At 45.8% G+C, this 20,186-nt stretch overlaps 1 protein-coding gene and 1 long non-coding RNA gene across 4 annotated transcripts in view; one reads left to right on the top strand and one right to left on the bottom strand.

Moving 5' to 3' along the window:
• The window catches only part of LOC135366430 (uncharacterized), a 94,324-nt gene extending 86,478 nt beyond the window's left edge, over window positions 1-7,846 (top strand). For 2 of the 3 annotated variants that reach the window (XM_064599128.1, XM_064599129.1), the window contains exons 6-8: window positions 1,265-1,478; window positions 3,806-3,926; window positions 7,648-7,846. In XM_064599128.1, the coding sequence (XP_064455198.1) occupies window positions 1,265-1,478; window positions 3,806-3,926; window positions 7,648-7,667 (355 nt within the window). In that variant the 3' untranslated portion in view covers window positions 7,668-7,846. The remainder of the gene's footprint in view (window positions 1-1,264; window positions 1,479-3,805; window positions 3,927-7,647) is intronic. The other variant, XM_064599130.1, reaches the window with a different exon arrangement.
• An 11,202-nt stretch (window positions 7,847-19,048) lies between these two features.
• On the bottom strand, window positions 19,049-19,644 carry LOC135365884 (uncharacterized). The gene is made up of 2 exons (XR_010413984.1): window positions 19,529-19,644; window positions 19,049-19,195 (listed from the first exon to the last, which is right to left on the bottom strand). It is a non-coding gene; the product is annotated as an uncharacterized LOC135365884 (long non-coding RNA).
• Window positions 19,645-20,186: the final 542 nt, after the last annotated feature.

Below are 20,186 nucleotides of genomic sequence, written 5' to 3'. Positions count from 1 at the left end.
GCATTGCAGTATCAGGAAGTTAGATGACTCAATTGAAACACCATCGCTTTGAGTATAGAAGACATCATCCATGACAGGTGATTGCAGATATAAGTTCGGTAACGTGATAGATTCAACCACAGCAAGTCACGAATTAGAGTGAAACTCCACAAAATTCTTCGACAGAACCCCGACTTAAGAGCGCAGACTTGTTTAACCGATTATACAAACCTTTTGACGGCCCATGAAATGACGAATGCATTCCTGCCATGAAAAGGTAAAATCAACTAAAGGAACTGCTCAGATCTGAGCAGGTGAGGGCTTTGAGGAGCTTTGGGGCTGAGCTTTGAGAGCTGAGCAGCTTTGAGGGCAGAAGAGCGTGATTTTTAAGTAAAGTATGACGATAGTTTTTGCCATCTATTGTTTTCCTTCTAAGCAGTCCTGAGGAACATATCCGGTTTCCGATGCTTCGAGAGGAATTCGGTAGAAAAAAAGTACACGACACTGCGGCCCGAATTACTTTCATTTTCCATTTTTCCGTTGTTTCCGGGAAAAAAAAAATTCTAAAAACTTTTCATTTCGTTGTCCCATACAACACAGTACGCTTCAGGCGTCTAAGGTTGGCATAGAAAGGAAGAACGAGACCATTTTCGCAGAAAAGCACAGTTGGGAAGGACTCCAAAGAAACTTGTCCATTTGGTTTTCGTGGGCTAATTTAACTTTGGTTCTTTCTGCGAATAAAGCATTGCTGGTGCCCTCCTTCTTGAGAGTGTTTCCCAAGGATTTCATTGGTAGACATGCAGTCCACGCAGCAGCACTCGTCCTGAGTGCCAATCATCCCCCAAAAGTGCACATACCTATTTCGCATACTGCATGTTTCGAAAAAACCCTTTGTTCCCCGTACAAGCCAGGATTGGAACTACCTTCATGTTTGTCTCACATCGATTCCATCCACTAGTTTATTTGAGGTCGCTGTCTGTGATTATGCTACCCAAGTGTGAAATTTCCTAAGGCAGTATGTTCTTATTACTATCATGTTGCTATATTACTAGAATGTTGTTGTAACCACTTGCAATCCACTCTCGTCTCTAACGCTTCTTGCCCTGGGGGTAAACTAATAAATAAATAAATCATATGACCTGAGGACAAGAATTAATGATATACGCTAAAGTTTAATTTGACGAAACGTCACGTACACAAGTTCGTAAGAATACGTTATCTTGCACGAGTGCCGATGTAGACAAGTGTTGTGCGCGTGCGCGTCACATTCAAACGTCACTCGCAGGGTCAGTGTCATACTCAAGAGCGGCAGCTTCCAGGCGACGAAGTCGTTGGGCAACCCACCAAGTACGCTGTTCAACATCACCGTCAGGATAATGGGCGCTTCTGCGGAGTTGGAAGCCAGCTTCATTGATAAACCCATTGTCATCGAGACTTCTCACACAATGAATGGCGGATCCATGCGTTTTCTCAACATCAAGATTCTGAATCTGGTACATGTAAGTATGAATTTTTTTTCTCTCTCTCTCTTTCTCTCTCAAGCAGGAACGGCTCACCAAGTATAGCCTTTCAGGAGCACATTGATTTCAATGTGCGCCGTCTTCAAAAGCCGTACGAATTTAGGGGAGATTCCCTCCCGTGACGTAATCAGGCCTGCATGACGTAATAGCAACGTTATGTCTTTGAGACTCACTAAATAGGGAGCAGAGTAGCGACACTGAGCAACGCCGGTGAGCGAGAACGCCATCTTGGGTCCGGCGCGGCTGCGTCGCCTAGCAACGGGACGCGAACTTCTCCCTTCGCCGGCGGCGAACAGCGCGCAGTCGAGCCAGCTCGCAACCGAGGAAACCGGTTTTGGAGGCAGGGGACTCAATATGGACGGCGCATTCTTCGAAGGAGAAACCACGTGACACGGTCGGTCGAATCGCAAACACCGAAGGGCGACTCCGGCGCGGAAAAGGAATGCGATACTCTGTACCCTTATTTAGTGACAGTAGTGTCTTCTACGAACAGGGAGCGGCCCGTTCTCTATTTCGAGTATTGACGTCCAACACGACGCCTTCGCGGATACTAGTTCTCTGAATGGCGGGTTCTGTATAGCCCTGTTCAACAGTACGTGCAACCCACACCCTACGGCTCCTCCTGTTGGCTGCTGTTGCTAGCCACAGTACCTTCGCGTGCTGGAATTCAGCAGGAGGCTGCGACACTAATATCCCATGCTGTTGTCTGTGCTTAGTGCAGAGAGTCGAACCGAAACGTTTATCGATTTGGTACGGATTTAGGTTCGACGATAAGGCTTCAATCCCGGTTCAGCTCCGGATGGCAGGTTTCATTTAATTTCAATTTGTTTACTTTAAAGACCCTTGTGAAGGGATTTATATAAAGGGGGAGGTTTTGTATCCAAACACAAAAGACAAATAAGCAAAGCGATGTGCACAAAAATACACAAAATCCGTTGATTCCACACAAAGAAACTAATTCATTCTGAAAATGATCGTAGCGCTTGGAAATAAATGACGATGTATTTTGTTCTGATGCTATGCGGGCAGGAAGGTCATTCCTGTTTGACACCATCAGCTGGTGTGGGGAGTACAGGAGTGTTTTTTGTTCGCGTAGGTGGAGCAAGTACTTTGTGCGGGTCATCAAATCTTGGAAATAACTTGTGAGGGGATTGAGTACTAAGAAAAGACGGGAAGAGGGTGACCGTAATATAACTTGTGAAGGAACGCCAGGCCTGATACCTTTCGTCTGGTAATCAAGAGAGTAGGAGAGAGGAGAGGAGGAGGAGGAGAGAGACTTCAGTGGCTGAGACGCTGGAAAAAGGATGATAATCACGAGCAATGAACCGCGCTGCTCTGTTCTGTACAGATTCTAGAATCTACTTTGTCGATTAAGAGATGTTGGGATGGGTTCCAGAATGTAGAGGCATATTCCAGCTGTGGTCGAACTAAGGTTGTGTAGGCGAGAGACTTCGTTTCAGGTGAGGCCAGGTGCAGGTGACGCTTGATAAAGCCTAATGATGTATTTGCTTCAGTCACAATCGACCCCGATGCGAGCTGGTGCGGCTTGCCATCCTCGATAAAGTGCACGAGGGATTTCCCCTACATTCTCCCCATGGGGGGGGGGGGGGTGTATACCCTCCCTGCATTTTTTCAACCCCCCCCCCCCCTGAAATTTCTTAGGTGACCCACCCAGCTTGGCCACCAACACGTTCTGGTATTGAGGCGCAGCAAATTACATCTTGTACTGTTAAACTTGGGTTGTAGGACCGCAGTCATGCAGATGATCGTACCATGCATTTGTCCGAAATCATTTGAAAGGAGTGTTCAATACATATATTGCGTGCATATTCGAGCAAAAATGCGTGCGGGCACGCAAACTCAATGTGGATCATCAAGAACCATTCGCGCCCAACTCAATCAAGCAAGGTATTCTGCTCTTTTCGTCTACGGTTTTCAGTTGCTAGGTATTTATTGAGCTTCGTGAGACAAGGTGCTAGTCCTTTTTCTTTGTCGCTCGTGTGATTATGCATCTTAATGTTGAAATGCCGTCCACAATGAATCTGTATTCTAATGTAATGTGTTCTAACGTAATAACAGGTACAAATAAAACGGGAAAGCTGTGCAGATATGTCATAATTGTCCACGATACTTCCGGTGTCTAAGAAAAATCCCGTAAGTGGAACCTTCACCAAGCACCCCCCCCCCCCCCAGCTGTGAATTTCTGGGGCCTTGACCTGTGTCACGCAGCTCCGCCGTTTTCTCGGCTTAATCGAATTTTGTCGTCGCTTCCTGCCCTCATGTGTCGGCGAACCTTCCTCCTCTAGATGCCTTACTCACCTCTGGCAAGCGGAACCCTTCAGACTTGCTATGGACTTCTGACGCCACTGCTGCTTTTAACAAGATCAGACAAGTCATCGCCGATGCCACTCATCTCATTCTCCCCCGGTACGGCTCCCCAACTCTCATTATGGTGGACGCGTCGTCTGCTACCGTCGGTGCGGTGCTCCAGCAGCGCGTGTCTTCCGTCTTGCAGCCTATCGCCTTTGTCTCGCGCAAACTGAAGACCCCAACACCCGTTACAGTACGTTCGGACGGGAACTTCTCGGAATTTTCCTGGCTGTGCGACACTTCCGACACTTCTTGGAAGGACGTCCCTTCACCGTTAAGAGCGATCACATGCTACTTAGGTACGCTTTCGCATCGTCCGGTACCGAATACACCCCCGGCGCACCCCCCCCCCCCCGGATACACACCGCGGAATCGGGCAATGATCGGGCGGAATCGGACCAAGTTCACAAGGGATACACGCCAAGTTACCGGCATAGTAACTCCGTGGCCGATGCCCTCACCCGCATGTACTCGGTCGATGTGGCCCGAGACATACCGTCAGCTTGTGGCTCAATGAAGCAGGCAAAACGTTCGGCGAGTGCCAATGAACCAGCTGTCGGCACGTATGGAAGCTCACGCTCGTGATGCGCGCCGTGATGAAGCCGACGACATCGTCCTCGTCAGGCTTCACCACAGACTGTTCATCACCTGCAATCGCCATTACAAACTGTGGCTCCTCCCCTGTTTTGTTCCTTCTATGGCCCACTATGCAACCTCTGCATCTACGCTCTATTTCAAACTGCGTGGCTTTCAAATAGGCCGCCAGGGACTATTTTCTTGCACACATGTGAACCTCCTGTCCTGGCTTGTTATCGAGAATTCATCTGTTGTACCGCAAGCGGTACAGGGGGCGGCCAAAAAGCAGCAACATGTGCTGCTTGACAGCCTCAGTGAACACTCAGGGCAGCAGAGGCAGAGCAAACATTCGAAAAAGACAAAGAAAAAATGAATTACACCACACTATAAAATCACAAATTACATACAGCTATTGGATGTAACAAAGTATCAATTTAAACTGACAGATCAAATAACAAAAAGGTCTCTCAGTGAGACCCGGGACAACTGCACTAAATCAATACCTTTTCCCAAATATTCATTCAAAATCACAGCACTGTTAAAATGTAGCTATTGGTCGCCGTATCGCGTTCTTGACCTAGGAACAATCCAGTAGGCTGCAGCGCGTGTCTTCAAATTCAGATGTGGCTGTAGAGCAAATAATTGTAATAATTGTAATTGTGTTATTATGTCTGACTGCAGAGATGTATGTCCTGGAAAGAATATAACGATAGAAGCTATCTATCCTTATAATCTGGAGATCTCTGAAAATGCCTGTTGTGTGGGATAAGTGTGATGCACCTGCAATTGACTGCATTAATCTGACTGCGCGCTTTTGTAGAAGCAATAAGCTTTGAAGGTTATTTCTGGAAGTCGTACCCCACACCAGATGGCAGTAGCTGAAGTAAGATTCTGTTAGCGTTCTGTAGATTATGATTTTGACGAATTTTGGTAGCATGTGCCTATAGACGCTGATTATTCTAATGCCTTTAGGAATTTTAGTTTTTAGTTAGGCGACATGATTATCCCACGTAAGTTTTTTCAGAGAAGATCACACCTAAGATTTTCACTTTATTCACTATCTCAACTTGCTGACCATCTAAGTTAATCCTTAAAGGATAATTTGCAGGTTTGTTTTTCTGTCTCTATAAAATTCTACGAGTCTTATTTACATTCATGCTTGAGCGATTTATATCTGCCCAAGTTTTGATACGCTCAAGAACAACGTTAGTATAATTAGCAATAGTAGGTAATGGATCTCCAGAAATGAAAAAAAGTAGTGTCGTCGACGTATATCTAAAATTTTGCAAGCAATTCGTTATCCGTACCCTGACAGCAAGTACCGCGACCAGTCTTCCAGGACCTAGGTCATTCTGATCCGTTTATCGGGAAAAGTGTCAACGTCCTCTGCCACTGTTCTGTTATTCCGAAAAAGGGTCTCATCTCACGGGACATTCTGTACAGCTTGACTCCCATTGTTTCAGAGGCCACTCCCTTTTGGTTCGTGCGGACACGTACGGTAGAGACGGTAGACGATAAGCGGGAGAGGCGTGTGAACGTCAATGTAAAGGCCGTCCGGAAGCATCGCCCGTCTCTTCGACCTATGACACAGACATTAAAAAAAAGAAAGAAAGAAAACATGTGCGCGGGACGAACTTCATGAGACATTACCCTTCTGTGACGCAGCGGTTGCTGTGGCCGTCACCAAAATTCTGTCACACGTGCGCGTCCGATTTTTAGCCATCCCACATCGCAGAACTCTCGTTCCCGTGTTCCCTTCTCTCGAGCTATAAAGAGGTCCCAGAAATTCCCAGGAAGTCCCAGGAGGTATGCTTAGTTCTGTTTTGGGGAACTTCGTTATCCGGACGAAAGAGGACGATCCCGGAGGTGTCCGCATAATCGAGACATGACTGTATCTTGATTTCATCACTATAACTTGTTTTCCTTGCCTCGTTTTTTTGTGTGTGTGTGTGTTTGTTGTTCCGCCTCAACTCGTACATTCTTCCTGTCGTCTTTTTGCGTCAGTTTCAAGGAGCATCGTAATCCCTTCGAGATCAGGGCTTTCGAGAGCAACCCTGTTCGCCCCTATAGCTTCGAGCGTAGTTCAACTCTTCCAAATTGGTGGCGGTGTCGAACACTATGACGTCATTTGTTCGAAAAATGGGAGAGGTCTATTGGTACCGCGCAGCGTGAGCCCCTATACTCTATAATGCCTCGCAAGTATACACTATCGCTGTTACTCTGTTGTTGCAGACAGTTGTCGTGCAACCTTGCGGCCGTTATGAAAAGCACAGAAAGAGAAATTGAAGGGGGTAAATTGGTTCCCTCCTTTCGCCGCCCTGCATTAAGCGCTAACCGCATACGACGAATTCTCGACGGAAAAACGGCCACCGTCACCGTTTTTCCGGTGAGCCGACGCGAGCAATGGGAACTTCACCGATATCTCGACGACAGCGGTGGACAGAAAAATTCGGTGGTGGTGGTGGTGATGGTGAAAGGGCTTGCCGTTGTCGGCCTCACGTATGTGGGCAACGTCACGACTGACGCCCTGGGGAAATGTGCGTTCTGGGCCGACTTCTAGGGGAACTGTGCCGACATATGTCTGAAAGCGTCTGAGGAAAACCCAGGAAAAACCCCAGACAGCACAGCCGGCACCGGGATTCGAAGCGGCCGCTCGACTGCAGCCAATAGGACCGCTCCACGCGCTGTCGTTCCACGAGCGGATGTGCCGGACCAGTGGCGGGCATTTCGGATGCCCGTATGGCTAACCTGGGAAGTGGGAAGGATGCTGTCGCCCGCTCGCTGCTGTCCGAGGGCGCCCTTGTAGCGCTTGCTTCAAGAATATGCATTGATCGCAAGAACTCTTCTGTGTGCCACTATAACTTTTCTATGCGTAGCAAAATATTTATCAATTAAGTTGAAGTCAAAAAAAGTCACAGTAACGAAACGCCCGCTAGGACGCCACCGTCCGCCGCAGTCGAAATCTGTGCATGCGGTTCATCCCGCCGTTTTTCCGTCGAGTTGTCATGCCGGTGGGGAAGCTGGCCGTTTTTTCGTGAAGAAATCGTCGTATGCGGTTACCGCTTTAAATTGACGGAGAACTGACGGCGCATCTCGAAACGACTTTTTTCGCAATTACTTCCGGGTATTGCCACTACAGAACGGAAGCGCTTTGTCTTACTTCCGGTGCCTACACCTCGCTTGATATTACTGCATTTTCCAGGACTCTGGCTACGCCATTGACTGAGCTCCGAAGCGGTCTGTTGTGCCTCTATCTGAACGAGCGGCACAGTTGCTGGTGAGCTGCTTGGAATCAGCTCCGCCTGTGTGTCATGTGTGTGTTCCAGTGTCATTCTTTGTATGGTTTCTTCTTTTTATTTCGTTGTTGTCTGAATTTCAAATAAAATGCAGTGAAAAAAGTAGACATTATTGCAACAATGATAGAACCGTTTCGTTCCCACGCAACAACAGAGTGTTTCACAGAAGAAGCTCGCACAGAATCCCCGTGAAGCACCTTTGGTTAGAACCCGGTAAGCCTGTCAGGTAGAGTATCGTCTTCTGCACAGAAATAGATTTACGAAATGCTTACTATTGAAATCTCTTCGGAGGAGTCACTAAAGAAAACGTAAAAGAAAGATAAAGGGCGACAGTTCCGCCTTTGCGGTTCTTAGCCTCAACCTTCGCAGAGCCGTATATAGAGTTTGGCCATCTTTTGATCTTTTGCCGCTTCACGGGAGGAGCCTGTTTATGACGTCAGATTCGCCGTTGCCCCGCCCAAAAAGCCTCAATCCAAGCGAAATCCGCTTATCAGCCAGCAGATAGGTGCCATTTTGACGCAGCCCACCGGCTAGTCCACAGGTGCTTTTGTCGCGCTCAATACAATCTACCGCAATCGCCATCTTATGACCCACAGGCGCCTGTGTTAAGGGGGGGGGGGAGCTTTGTTACCAAACTGAAAGGATTCAAGGACGAAGGGTTCTCGAAGGACGCGGTTCGCATGTGTCTTCCCCATTGCATCGTGAACTGCGCTTTGCATCAACATGGCGTCGGCGACTGGTTGACAACTGGACAACAATAGAGCACATCGAGGAAGGACGTTCAAGCGTGACGTCGCATGACACGGTATAAGTTAGGCTCGTCCTTATGGCCAAACTCTCTCTATAAACGGCTCTGAACCTTCCCATTCAAAGTCGGCCCAGGCAAAAATCTGGAGTGGGACCACTTCGAAGCGGATTATTGGACAGGAACCACTTGGAATGTGGGGCCATTGAGTGGCTGGGATCAGTTAAAAGTGGAACCATTGGAATTTATCCAGTGGTCCCCTCTGCTAAGTGGTCTCGGATCCGACCACCTTGCAGATGGGACCACTGAATGCATGACCGAAAGTAATGCGTAGAAAAGCACATACTGTTCAAGTAAATATTGTTTATTCTGCGATGTGCATACACTAAGTATAAAGAAATAATCGATACATCTCTCACGTACTAAGTCGCACACGGGTAATCACTCACTGCGTCTATTGACGAGGCATCTACTTGTGTTGACTTTGGATGCACTCACGGACAACAGGGAGCATGACGTTTTGTTGACAACCTCACACCTGTATTTTCTCAGAGAAGATGACACCTCCGTCCATTTAAATCGCGACGTGTACCCTTTTCCTCTTCACCAGACGATCCTAATCTTAAACTCTTCTTAACCATGTTTCTCATGTTCCTCTAGCTGCTGAAATAAAACATATAATCAGTAGTAATCGAAGCATCACGGTAAGCACTTATACCATCGGAACCAGCAACGTGTGCAGTCCGTTTGGCGTTTCATTGTCCGGTTCTTTTGCGGACGCCGTGTCTTCTTAGCGTCGAAACTTCTCCGAGATATCGACAATGTGTTTCACATGACTCATTGTCATCAGGCTGTCTTAGAAACGTCACTGAAAACTCATTGAAAGCACGTAAATACCGCACAGGAGATGCCGGTCTCTGCCACGGCAACCGAAAAAAAAACGAACTAGCAAGGACGCGTTCAAGTTCCAACTGACGCCGCTGGCGCTCTCTCTGCTCCACACGGGTGGCATCCAATGTATTGCTCCGTAGACGAAAGCGTGCTGGGCGAACGCAGTGCATCCTGGACAGGTCATGGTCACACGTCACAGCAAACGTCAAGGCACATGTGACCTTAAAGATGGCGGCGCCCGTAATCGGCGGCCAAACCACTTGTAAACAATGCGGTTGTTGTTTCTGCTAAACGTTTTGGATGTCTTTCGATCACGGTAATTATTTTGATCCGATAATCTCGCAGTAAAACGCGCAGTTTTGCGCATAGGGCCTCGTACTGTTGACGACTTCCAAAGATGTGATGGCGACCGCGTGTTAGGAGTCACTGAGCCGATGCGATGTACTTAAACTAAGGAGAAATAGGCTGCCATGTTGCGGAAGAAGCACCGCATAGTTTACGCTGGCAAAATACGTCCATCTCTTGGCGTTATGACGACGGAAATATGTCGGTAAGCGGCAAAACGGCATGTAAACAAAATCACATGACCTCAAAATGACGTTTTCCATGACGTGCGACCAGGACAAGATGGCAGTTTTGCCAAAAGCACCCGCTTGAGGGTAGTTACAATAATGGCGGGTTTGTGTCACCCCTGTGCCCTGCTCTCTCTCGCCTCTCGCCCTCCCGCAGCCCGCCGTTCGAATTTGAATTGAAAGCCTCCCGGCGCACAGTGGCGCCCTCATAATTATTGCATCTGCTTTGGGTCAGCCCGTGCAATTACCTCTTTGTTTTTAGTTCTTCTATTATTCTATTATTCTTTAGTTATTTGGCGTAATTTGCCATCTTTTGAATGTGTCTTTTGGTATTTTGCTGGTACCTTTTCTAACATTCACCTTTGGATGAGAATATGAGCACGAATTGAAGTTACAGCATATATTTTATCGAAGACGTAGATGGATAGAAAGCAATAAAAATAGATCACACGTGTGCTAAAATACATCAAAATAATGGCTCAAACAAACTTGAAGGGTATATGGCAGGAGTGGACTCTTCCTCCCCTAACGGATCTCAAAGGGGGAAGCTGCCCAGATTGGAATCTCAAGTGGTTCAATTGATCATTGTGGGAACAAAATGGTACCTGTGAGGCCCCCACTGTAAGTTCTGCAACCATTTGAGGCCAGAGTGGTACCATTGATTGCACCAATGTGGAACCAACCAACCCACTTACGAATCCAGCTGGGACCACCAAGATTCAACTGGAACCATTCCGGGACCATCCACATTCAACTGGAACCATTCTGGAACCAGTCCAGATTTTTGCCTTGTGGGACAACACGACGGAACGTTAACGTGACATGTCAGAACGTACCTTACTGAGTTACTGGCCCAACCTCTCCCTCATTCTTCCAAGGTCAGTCAATTGCAGGCTTCTTAGAAAAGAGAAGCAGTCAAACGCACATCCGTTGCTTTCTACACACTAAAAACAGAACTTCACCGCATAGCACACTGTACACCAACCATCGCCACGAAGGATAGGGTTATCGCTTCTGATTCGAGGAGAGAGGGGAGCGTACGCCTTTTTCTGGCAATTTGGATATATGGTAATTGCCACAAAGAGGCGTACGCCTCCCCCTCTCCTCGAATCAAAAGCGATAACCCTATCGTTCACGTCAGTCATTGGCGCCATACGTGCTATGCGGTGAATTTCTGTGTTTAGAGTGTACGAATGCCTCTCCGAGTCAACATCTCACCCGCTTTGTTCTGAGGCGTTGTTCATCATAGCGGAGTACCTCCATGCAATATTGGAAAACATCCATATTCAGGTTGTTATCAGATCAGGTCAGCATCCACCTCACTCCAGTTCAGGATATGACTAAGTAGGATATCTGCGGAATACCTGATATGATATAGCTGACAGTTCTTTTCGGGAATGATACAGCATATAAAAAGAGTAGCTATGACTGCCTTTGGGGGAGAAAAACCTCGACGCCTGCATACCTCGCTTTGTGGATTAAACTGACTTTCTTCCCTGGGAGGAACAGCTTTACCACTCTGAGCAGTGGAGCTCTTTGATGCTTGGTGGGGTCATATGACCTTTCACTTGAGGTATTTTCTTTTTGCTTAGTGTCCTTTTTTTAGTGTGTGTGTGGTGTTACTACAGCTGCATGCCTTTTCTACCTACATAATTACTATTGTGAAAATAGCACTCTCTACAGCTACTGAAGTTACTCATGATAATAATACGAGAGAACATGTATGGCACACTTGAAGTCAACAAGTAGTCACTGCCCTCCAAGCGTTATTGCATGGCTTTCCGACATGCAACAGCTTTACAGCCTTTGTATCTGCCGCCCTGAGCGTGACTGACTACGGCAGGCAGTTCCATCAGCACCACCAGTAGCAGCACCATTCTTTATCTTTTCAGTTACCTGTTCCTGAGTTCTCCTTTCCTCCATTCCCCTCTCCCTTCCTCGGACGCTTTCAGACAGCACTGTTCCCTCAGAAGTCGGCTCAGCACGCGCATTCCACCCAGGGCGTCAGCCGTGATGTTGCCCACCTCTCTAAGGTCGACAACGACTACCCACCACCACCCTCCCCCTGGGCTTTCCTCAGACGCGTTAAGACAAACGCGTCGGCTAAGGATGCGCGATCTCCCCTCGGATAATCATGATGTCACCCGCCTGGGCATGGTCGACTACGGCAAGCACCTGTATCACTACCACCGCCATCTACTTGTGCGCCTGAAGTTTTCAATGTTGCAGGGGGCAGTATATGTCATTGCACCTTTGTATTCTTTCACTTTCACAGAGCACAGCGTAATGCAAAATAAACTATCGTTATTCACCATTAAAACAGTCAGGGATGTCTCAGGGATGTTCACAGCACGTTGAGATTTTGCGGCCTCTGCGACATATATGGGATGAATATCATGGATGTCCCCTGGACGTGCGGCGAGCATTGAGATATTCGGGACGTTCGCGACCTATTCTGAACATCCATTGGAAAACGAGGGTGGAAAAAAGAAGTGCGTTTACCCTTTCCTTTAAACATGCTGATGTGAGCAACTTATTATCATATGACTTTCACAAACTGCGTCCATCATGATGGCGCCGCTACTTGTCATTTCAGCGTAACATTTGTTGCAAGACAGGCATGCATAATTATCACATATTGTACTTTTGCAGACACTTTTTATATTGAACATGAAAGAAACCTTTGAGTGAAACCTCAGCGAAAGAACCTTTTCAATGACTTTCATCTTTCATCGTTAACTTTTTATATTGTTGACACGCAACAGTTCCGTGAATGCAACGATTAATGCACCATTCCAGGCTTCATGTGAAATCTCACAAGGAAGGGGTTTTTGCGGACACTTTTTATATTGTTCGCACGCAACAGTTCCAAGAATGCAACGATTAATGCACCATTCGAGGCGTCATGTGAAATCTCACAAGGAAAGGGCTTTTGCAGACACTTTTTATATTGTTCGCACGCAACAGTTCCAAGAATGCAACGATTAATGCACCATTCGAGGCTTCATGTGAATTCTCACAAGGAAAGGGTTCCTGCGGACGCTTTTTATATGGTTCGCACGCAACAGTTCCAAGAATGCAACGATTAATGCACCATTCGAGGCTTCATGTGAAATCTCACAAGGGAAGGGTTTTTGCGGACACTTTTTATATTGTTCGCACGCAACAGTTCCAAGAATGCAACGATTAATGCACCATTCGAGGCTTCATGTGAAATCTCACAAGGAAAGGGTTTTTGCGGACACTTTTTATATTGTTCGCACGCAACAGTTCCAAGAATGGAACAATTAATGCACCATTCGAGGCTTCATGTGAAATCTCACAAGGAAAAGGTTTCTGCGGACACTTTTTATATTGTTCGCACGCAACAGTTCCAAGAATGCAACGATTAATGCACCATTCGAGACTTCATGTGAAATATCACAAGGAAAGGGTTTTTGCGGACACTTTTTATATTCTTCGCACGCAACAGTTCCAAGAATGCAACGATTAATGCACCATTCGAGGCTTCATGTGAAATCTCACAAGGAAAGGGTTTCTGCGGACACTTTTTATATTGTTCGCACGCAACAGTTCCATGAATGCAACGATTAATGCACCATTCGAGCCTTCATGTGAAATCTCACAAGGAAAGGGTTTTTGCGGACACTTTTTATATTGTTTGCACGCAACAGTTCCAAGAATGCAACGATTAATGCACCATTCGAGGCGTCATGTGAAATCTCACAAGGAAAGGGCTTTTGCGGACACTTTTTATATTGTTCGCACGCAAGAGTTCCAAGAATGCAACGATTAATGCACCATTCGAGGCTTCATGTGAAATCTCACAAGGAAAGGGTTTTTGCGGACACTTTTTATATTGTTCGCACGCAACAGTTCCAAGAATGCAACGATTAATGAACCATTCGAGGCTTCACGTGAAATGTCACAAGGAAAGGGTTTTTGCGGGCACTTTTTATATTCTTCGCACGCAACAGTTCCAAGAATACAACGATTAATGCACCATTCGAGGCTTCATGTGAAATCTCACAAGGAAAGGGTTTCTGCGGACACTTTTTATATTGTTCGCACGCAACAGTTCCAAGAATGCAACCATTAATGCACCATTCGAGGCTTCATGTGAAATCTCACAAGGAAAGGGTTTTTGCGGACACTTTTTATATTGTTCGCACGCAACAGTTCCAAGAATGCAACGATTAATGCACCATTCGAGGCGTCATGCGAAATCTAACAAGGAAAGGGCTTTTGTGGACACTTTTTATATTGTTCGCACGCAACAGTTCCAAGAATGCAACGATTAATGCATCATTCGAGGCTCCATGTGAAATCTCACAAGGAAAGGGTTTTTGCGGACACTTTTTATATTGTTCGCACGCAACACTTCCAAGAATGCAACGATTAATGCACCATTCGAGGCTTCATGTGAAATATCACAAGGAAAGGGTTTTTGTGGACACTTTTTGTATTCTTCGCACGCAACAGTTCCAACAATGCAACGATTAATGCACCATTCAAGGCCTCATGTGAAATCTCACAAGGAAAGGGTTTCTGCAGACACTTTTTATATTGTTCGCACGCAACAGTTCCAAGAAGGCAACAATTAATGCACCATTCGAGCCTTCATGTGAAATCTCACAAGGAAAGGGTTTTTGCGGAAACTTTTTATATTGTTCGCACGCAACAGTTCCAAGAATGCAACGATTAATGCACCATTCGAGGCGTCATGTGAAATCTCACAAGGAAAGGGTTTTTGCTGACACTTTTTATATTCTTCGCACGCAACAGTTCCAAGAATGCAACGATTAATGCACGATTCGAGGCTTCATGTGAAATCTCACAAGGAAAGGGTTTCTGCGGACACTTTTTATATTGTTCGCACGCAACAGTTCCATGAATGCAACGATTAGTGCACCATTTGAGCCTTCATGTGAAATCTCACAAGGAAAGGGTTTTTGCGGACACTTTTTATATTGTTCGCACGCAACAGTTCCAAGAATGCAACGATTAATGCACCATTCGAGGCGTCATGTGAAATCTCACAAGGGGACACTTTTTATATTGTTCGCACGCAAAAGTTCCAAGAATGCAACGATTAATGCACCATTCGAGGCTTCATGTGAAATCTCACAAGGAAAGGGTTTTTGCGGACACTTTTTATATTGTTCGCACGCAACAGTTCCAAGAATGCAACGATTAATGAACCATTCGAGGCTTCACGTGAAATATCACAAGGAAACGGTTTTTGCGGACACTTTTTATATTCTTCGCACGCAACAGTTCCAAGAATGCAACGATTAATGCACCATTCGAGGCTTCATGTGAAATCTCACAAGGAAAGGGTTTCTGCGGACACTTTTTATATTGTTCGCACGCAACAGTTCCAAGAATGCAACGATTAATGCACCATTCGAGGCTTCATGTGAAATCTCACAAGGAAAGGGTTTTTGCGGACACTTTTTATATTGTTCGCACGCAACAGTTCCAAGAATGCAACGATTAATGCACCATTCGAGGCGTCATGCGAAATCTAACAAGGAAAGGGCTTTTGTGGACACTTTTTATATTGTTCGCACGCAACAGTTCCAAGAATGCAACGATTAATGCATCATTCGAGGCTCCATGTGAAATCTCACAAGGAAAGGGTTTTTGCGGACACTTTTTATATTGTTCGCACGCAACACTTCCAAGAATGCAACGATTAATGCACCATTCGAGGCTTCATGTGAAATATCACAAGGAAAGGGTTTTTGTGGACACTTTTTGTATTCTTCACACGCAACAGTTCCAAGAATGCAACGATTAATGCACCATTCAAGGCTTCATGTGAAATCTCACAAGGAAAGGGTTTCTGCAGACACTTTTTATATTGTTCGCACGCAACAGTTCCAAGAAGGCAACAATTAATGCACCATTCGAGCCTTCATGTGAAATCTCACAAGGAAAGGGTTTTTGCGGAAACTTTTTATATTGTTCGCACGCAACAGTTCCAAGAATGCAACGATTAATGCACCATTCGAGGCGTCATGTGAAATCTCACAAGGAAAGGGTTTTTGCAGACACTTTTTATATTCTTCACACGCAACAGTTCCAAGAATGCAACGATTAATGCACCATATGAGGCTTCATGTGAAATCTCACAAGGAAAGGGTTTCTGCGGACACTTTTTATATTGTTTGCACGCAGCAGTTCCAAGAATGCAACGATTAATGCACCATTCGAGGCTTCATGTGAAATCTCACAAGGAAAGGGTTTCTGCGGACACTTTTTATATTGTTCGCACGCAACAGTTCCAAGAATGCAACGATTAATGCACCATTCGAGGCGTCATGTGAAATTTCACAAGGAAAGGGTTTTTGCGGACACTTTTTATATTGTTCGCACGCAACAGTTCCAAGAATGCAACGATTAATGCACCATTCGAGGCTTCATGTGAAATCTCACAAGGAAAGGGTTTTTGCAGGCACTTTTTATATTGTTCGCACGCAACAGTTCCAAGAATGCAACGATTAATGCACCATTCGAGGCTTCATGTGAAATCTCACAAGGAAAGGGTTTTCGCTGACACTTTTTATATTGTTCGCACGCAACAGTTCCAAGAATGCAACGATTAATGCACCATTCGAGGCTTCATGTGAAATCTCACAAGGAAAGGGTTTTTGCGGACACTTTTTATATTCTTCACATGCAACAGTTCTAAGAATGCAACGATTAATGCACCATATGAGGCTTCATGTGAAATCTCACAAGGAAAGGGTTTCTGCGCACACTTTTTATATTGTTCGCACGCAACAGTTCCAAGAACGCAACGATTAATGCACCATTCGAGGTTTCATGTGAAATCTCACAAGGAAAGGGTTTTTGCGGACACTTTTTATATTGTTCGCACGCAACAGTTCCAAGAACGCAACGATTAATGCACCATTCGAGGCTTCATGTGAAATCTCACAAGGAAAGGGTTTTTGCTGACACTTTTTATATTGTTCGCATGCAACAGTTCCAAGAATGCAACGATTAATGCACCATTCGAGGCTTCATGTGAAATCTCACAAGGAAAGGGTTTTTGCGGACACTTTTTATATTCTTCGCAAGCAACAGTTCCAAGAATGCAACGATTAATGCACCATTCGAGGCTTCATGTGAAATCTCACAAGGAAAGGGTTTCTGCGGACACTTTTTATATTGTTCGCACGCAACAGTTCCAAGAATGCAACGATTAATGCACCATTCGAGGCTTCATATGAAATCTCACAAGGAAAGGGTTTTTGCGGACACTTTTTATATTGTTCGCACGCAACAGTTCCAAGAATGCAACGATTAATGCACCATTCGAGGCTTCATGTGAAATCTCACAAGGAAAGGGCGAAAAAGACTAATTTACAGAATACATTTGTGGTCGCTGTACCCCATGCACTTAAAAGGTGTGATAGAGATTGTGCTTCCATACTGCAAAGAGCCGAAACATAATGGAAAGTTTAGAGTGTTACAGTAGCGGAGCAGTTGAAGTACAAACTGCATACAGTCTGGCAGCTCTCTGTCAATACTGTCTGGCTACTATCTACTAATCCTGTCTGGCACTGTCTGCTAATGCTAGGGTTAACAAAACCCCACTTGCCTCCAGTCGAAACAGAAGTTATGCTTACGCCCCCATCATGGCTAAGACTTCAAAGAAAGCGTGAAATATGGAGCAGTGAAAGCAGTAGTTGCTGTTTGTAGAAGTACGTGCATCTGGAGGGGTAACCCTGGTGAATAATTGCGTACGTTCAATTGCTCCGTAAAATGTCTTACGTATCCTGCGTCATTTCGTGATGGCCAATCACTGTTGAGTGGGTTACGAGTATTGCTGCACTTAATGGAGTACACCGTCGTAGAATTATGATATGGTGTTGTATTTGCGAAGAATCAGCAAGACGCATAGATGCGGAGAAATTATTTTGCTGATTGATACCTCTATATACGTGGCACATAAACGAACCGGGAGATTCTTCATCGAGTGATATATCACTGAGCAAAGAACAATGGGAGGTATTGCTAAGCCACAGTTATATTGAGATCTACTAACAACAACTTTAGTTTGTGATTATCAATGGGAAGTTTCATTGGGTGTTACTAAACTCAATTGCTTATTTAGATCTAGGTGTCACTAACAAGGGGTAAATTACCGGAAGACACCTGAAATACCCCTAGGATGTCTATACCGGTTGGATTCCAAGGGCAAAAGTCGAGGCGCCATCTGATCCATTACCCGATGTAGCATAAACTTAAGTGACGTCCAAACTGTCTGAACTTGTGAATTACGCAGAACACCTCGTGTACATGTATACGGCGATTACACCCGGTCATAAAACTGCACAGGCTTTCGTACGCTCAGAAAAACAAAGCCTGACATATTCATTCCTTGATTTGATTTCATCGTAAGTAGACAGCGGATTTTTAGGCAGCGCTCTTTGTCGCATAAATCGTTTTACCTTCAGAATCGTATCGTTTTATGTTCCAATTGGGAGAAAGGTTGATACATAAAAAGGTGCGCGCCTCATTTCTGAGCTTATCGTAAGACAAAGCGATATCAACCGCGATGATCAGTGGCGGTCAAGAGCGCCCCCTGTTATGCCTAAAAATTCACTCTCTAATCACAAGGCAGCCTATCCCTTATGAAAATTACCTATACACTTGCAGTATAGCCGCTATATGTCGCTACATACTTGCATATTGCCTGTACACCTATGTTGAAAAATGTATACAAGACCCTATAGAAAAGGAATTCCACAACATGAATACAAAATAAGACATATAAAAGTTTCTTAAATTTCGTGTTAGCGCCGCGAAGCAGCGGCGGACAGACGTGGACAGATGGAGAGAGGACAGCAAGAGTAGTAATGTAACAACCCAAGATTTACACAGAAAATCCACGGCAAGTATTGCACATTTTACTTTAAATTATTTTAAAATTACTTTTAATTTAAAAAAAAAATTAAATTAAAAAAAAAATTTAAATTTTTAAAATTTTGAAATTTGGCAAAATCTGACTCAGTGCAATACTTGTCGTGGATTTTCTATGTAAAACTCGGGTTGTAGGAAATAAAAAACTAGATAGAAAGGAAGCAGACAGTAGGAAATGATTTATTTGAAAATCAACGACGCCATCTTGAAGAAATCCCGCCTGTGCGGGCGACTGGAGCACGACGGTTGCAGAGGCAGGTGTCACGCTAGTTCCAAGGCATCACACCAGATGGCGCCAGCATCGTAGCTCTATACGAGAAAGAGAACATGAAAGTACTAGCGACACGTAAAAATGGCAACACTGCTCGACAAGTCTAAGCACGCCAGAGCGCGGGGAAAAGGCCTAACCGCTACTGCTAAACAGCACGGAGAAAACACTACACATCGGGGGGGAAAGGCTTAAGGCAATCGACAAGGCCTAACCACAGCGTCACAACACTTCGCGGCTAACACAAGGCGGGAACCACACGATGGTAAACGTGCGTCAACAGGCTTGGACACCGCTAAACAAGTCTAAACATGCGAGAAAAGGCTTAACACGAGCACGGTAAAACAACGCGCAAACATCGGTAAATCACTCACCTTTTTTCCCCGCTGCGACGGAGCGTCCGCTCTCGTCGACAGCCAGGGATCAAGTGACGACGGAGCGAACGACCGCACGTCTTCTCCCAACGAGAGCCAGAGGTGGACTGACGTAAGCGCCACTCTACGGGTGCTACGCATGCGCGCGCTCCTAGCGCCCTCTGCTCCACCCGACCGCGCATGCGCGCGCGCGCTCCTAGCTCCCTCTGCGCCGCCCGCGGGTGTTTTCGGTTTCGGCTCTCCGCTGCGCGCTCGCGCGCTCCTAGCGGCGACGGGTGGCTTTTCAGTTTCGCTTTCATTCTCCGTTCTTTGCGCGCGCGCGCGCGCGTTTATCTCTATAAAGGCAGCGCGCACCGCGCTCGCGTCATCATTCTGAGCGATACGTGAAAAACGCCATGTGTGGTTTATTCTCCTGCGCTTCTCGTCGTCGTCGCAAGGAAAAGACAAAAAACGAAGAACTTCGCGAATTTATTCGCGGCATCGTGGAGGAAGCCTTTCAAGTCCACCGCCTGGAATGGTTGCAAGCGCGTCAAGAAATGTGTCAGGACAAGATGAAGACGCTCGACCGCATCTTAGCGGCGGACAGACTGGCGAAAAAGAAGTCCAACTTTAGCCTGGACAATCTGTATTGGGAACGCAGTTCCGATGTAGAGGACGA

The sequence above is a fragment of the Ornithodoros turicata genome, chromosome 8 (assembly GCF_037126465.1).
Source record: "Ornithodoros turicata isolate Travis chromosome 8, ASM3712646v1, whole genome shotgun sequence".
In the NCBI taxonomy this organism is placed as follows: domain Eukaryota; kingdom Metazoa; phylum Arthropoda; class Arachnida; order Ixodida; family Argasidae; genus Ornithodoros; species Ornithodoros turicata.
Note: the sequence above shows the minus strand (reverse complement) of the source record. Positions and strands in the feature narration are given on the sequence as shown.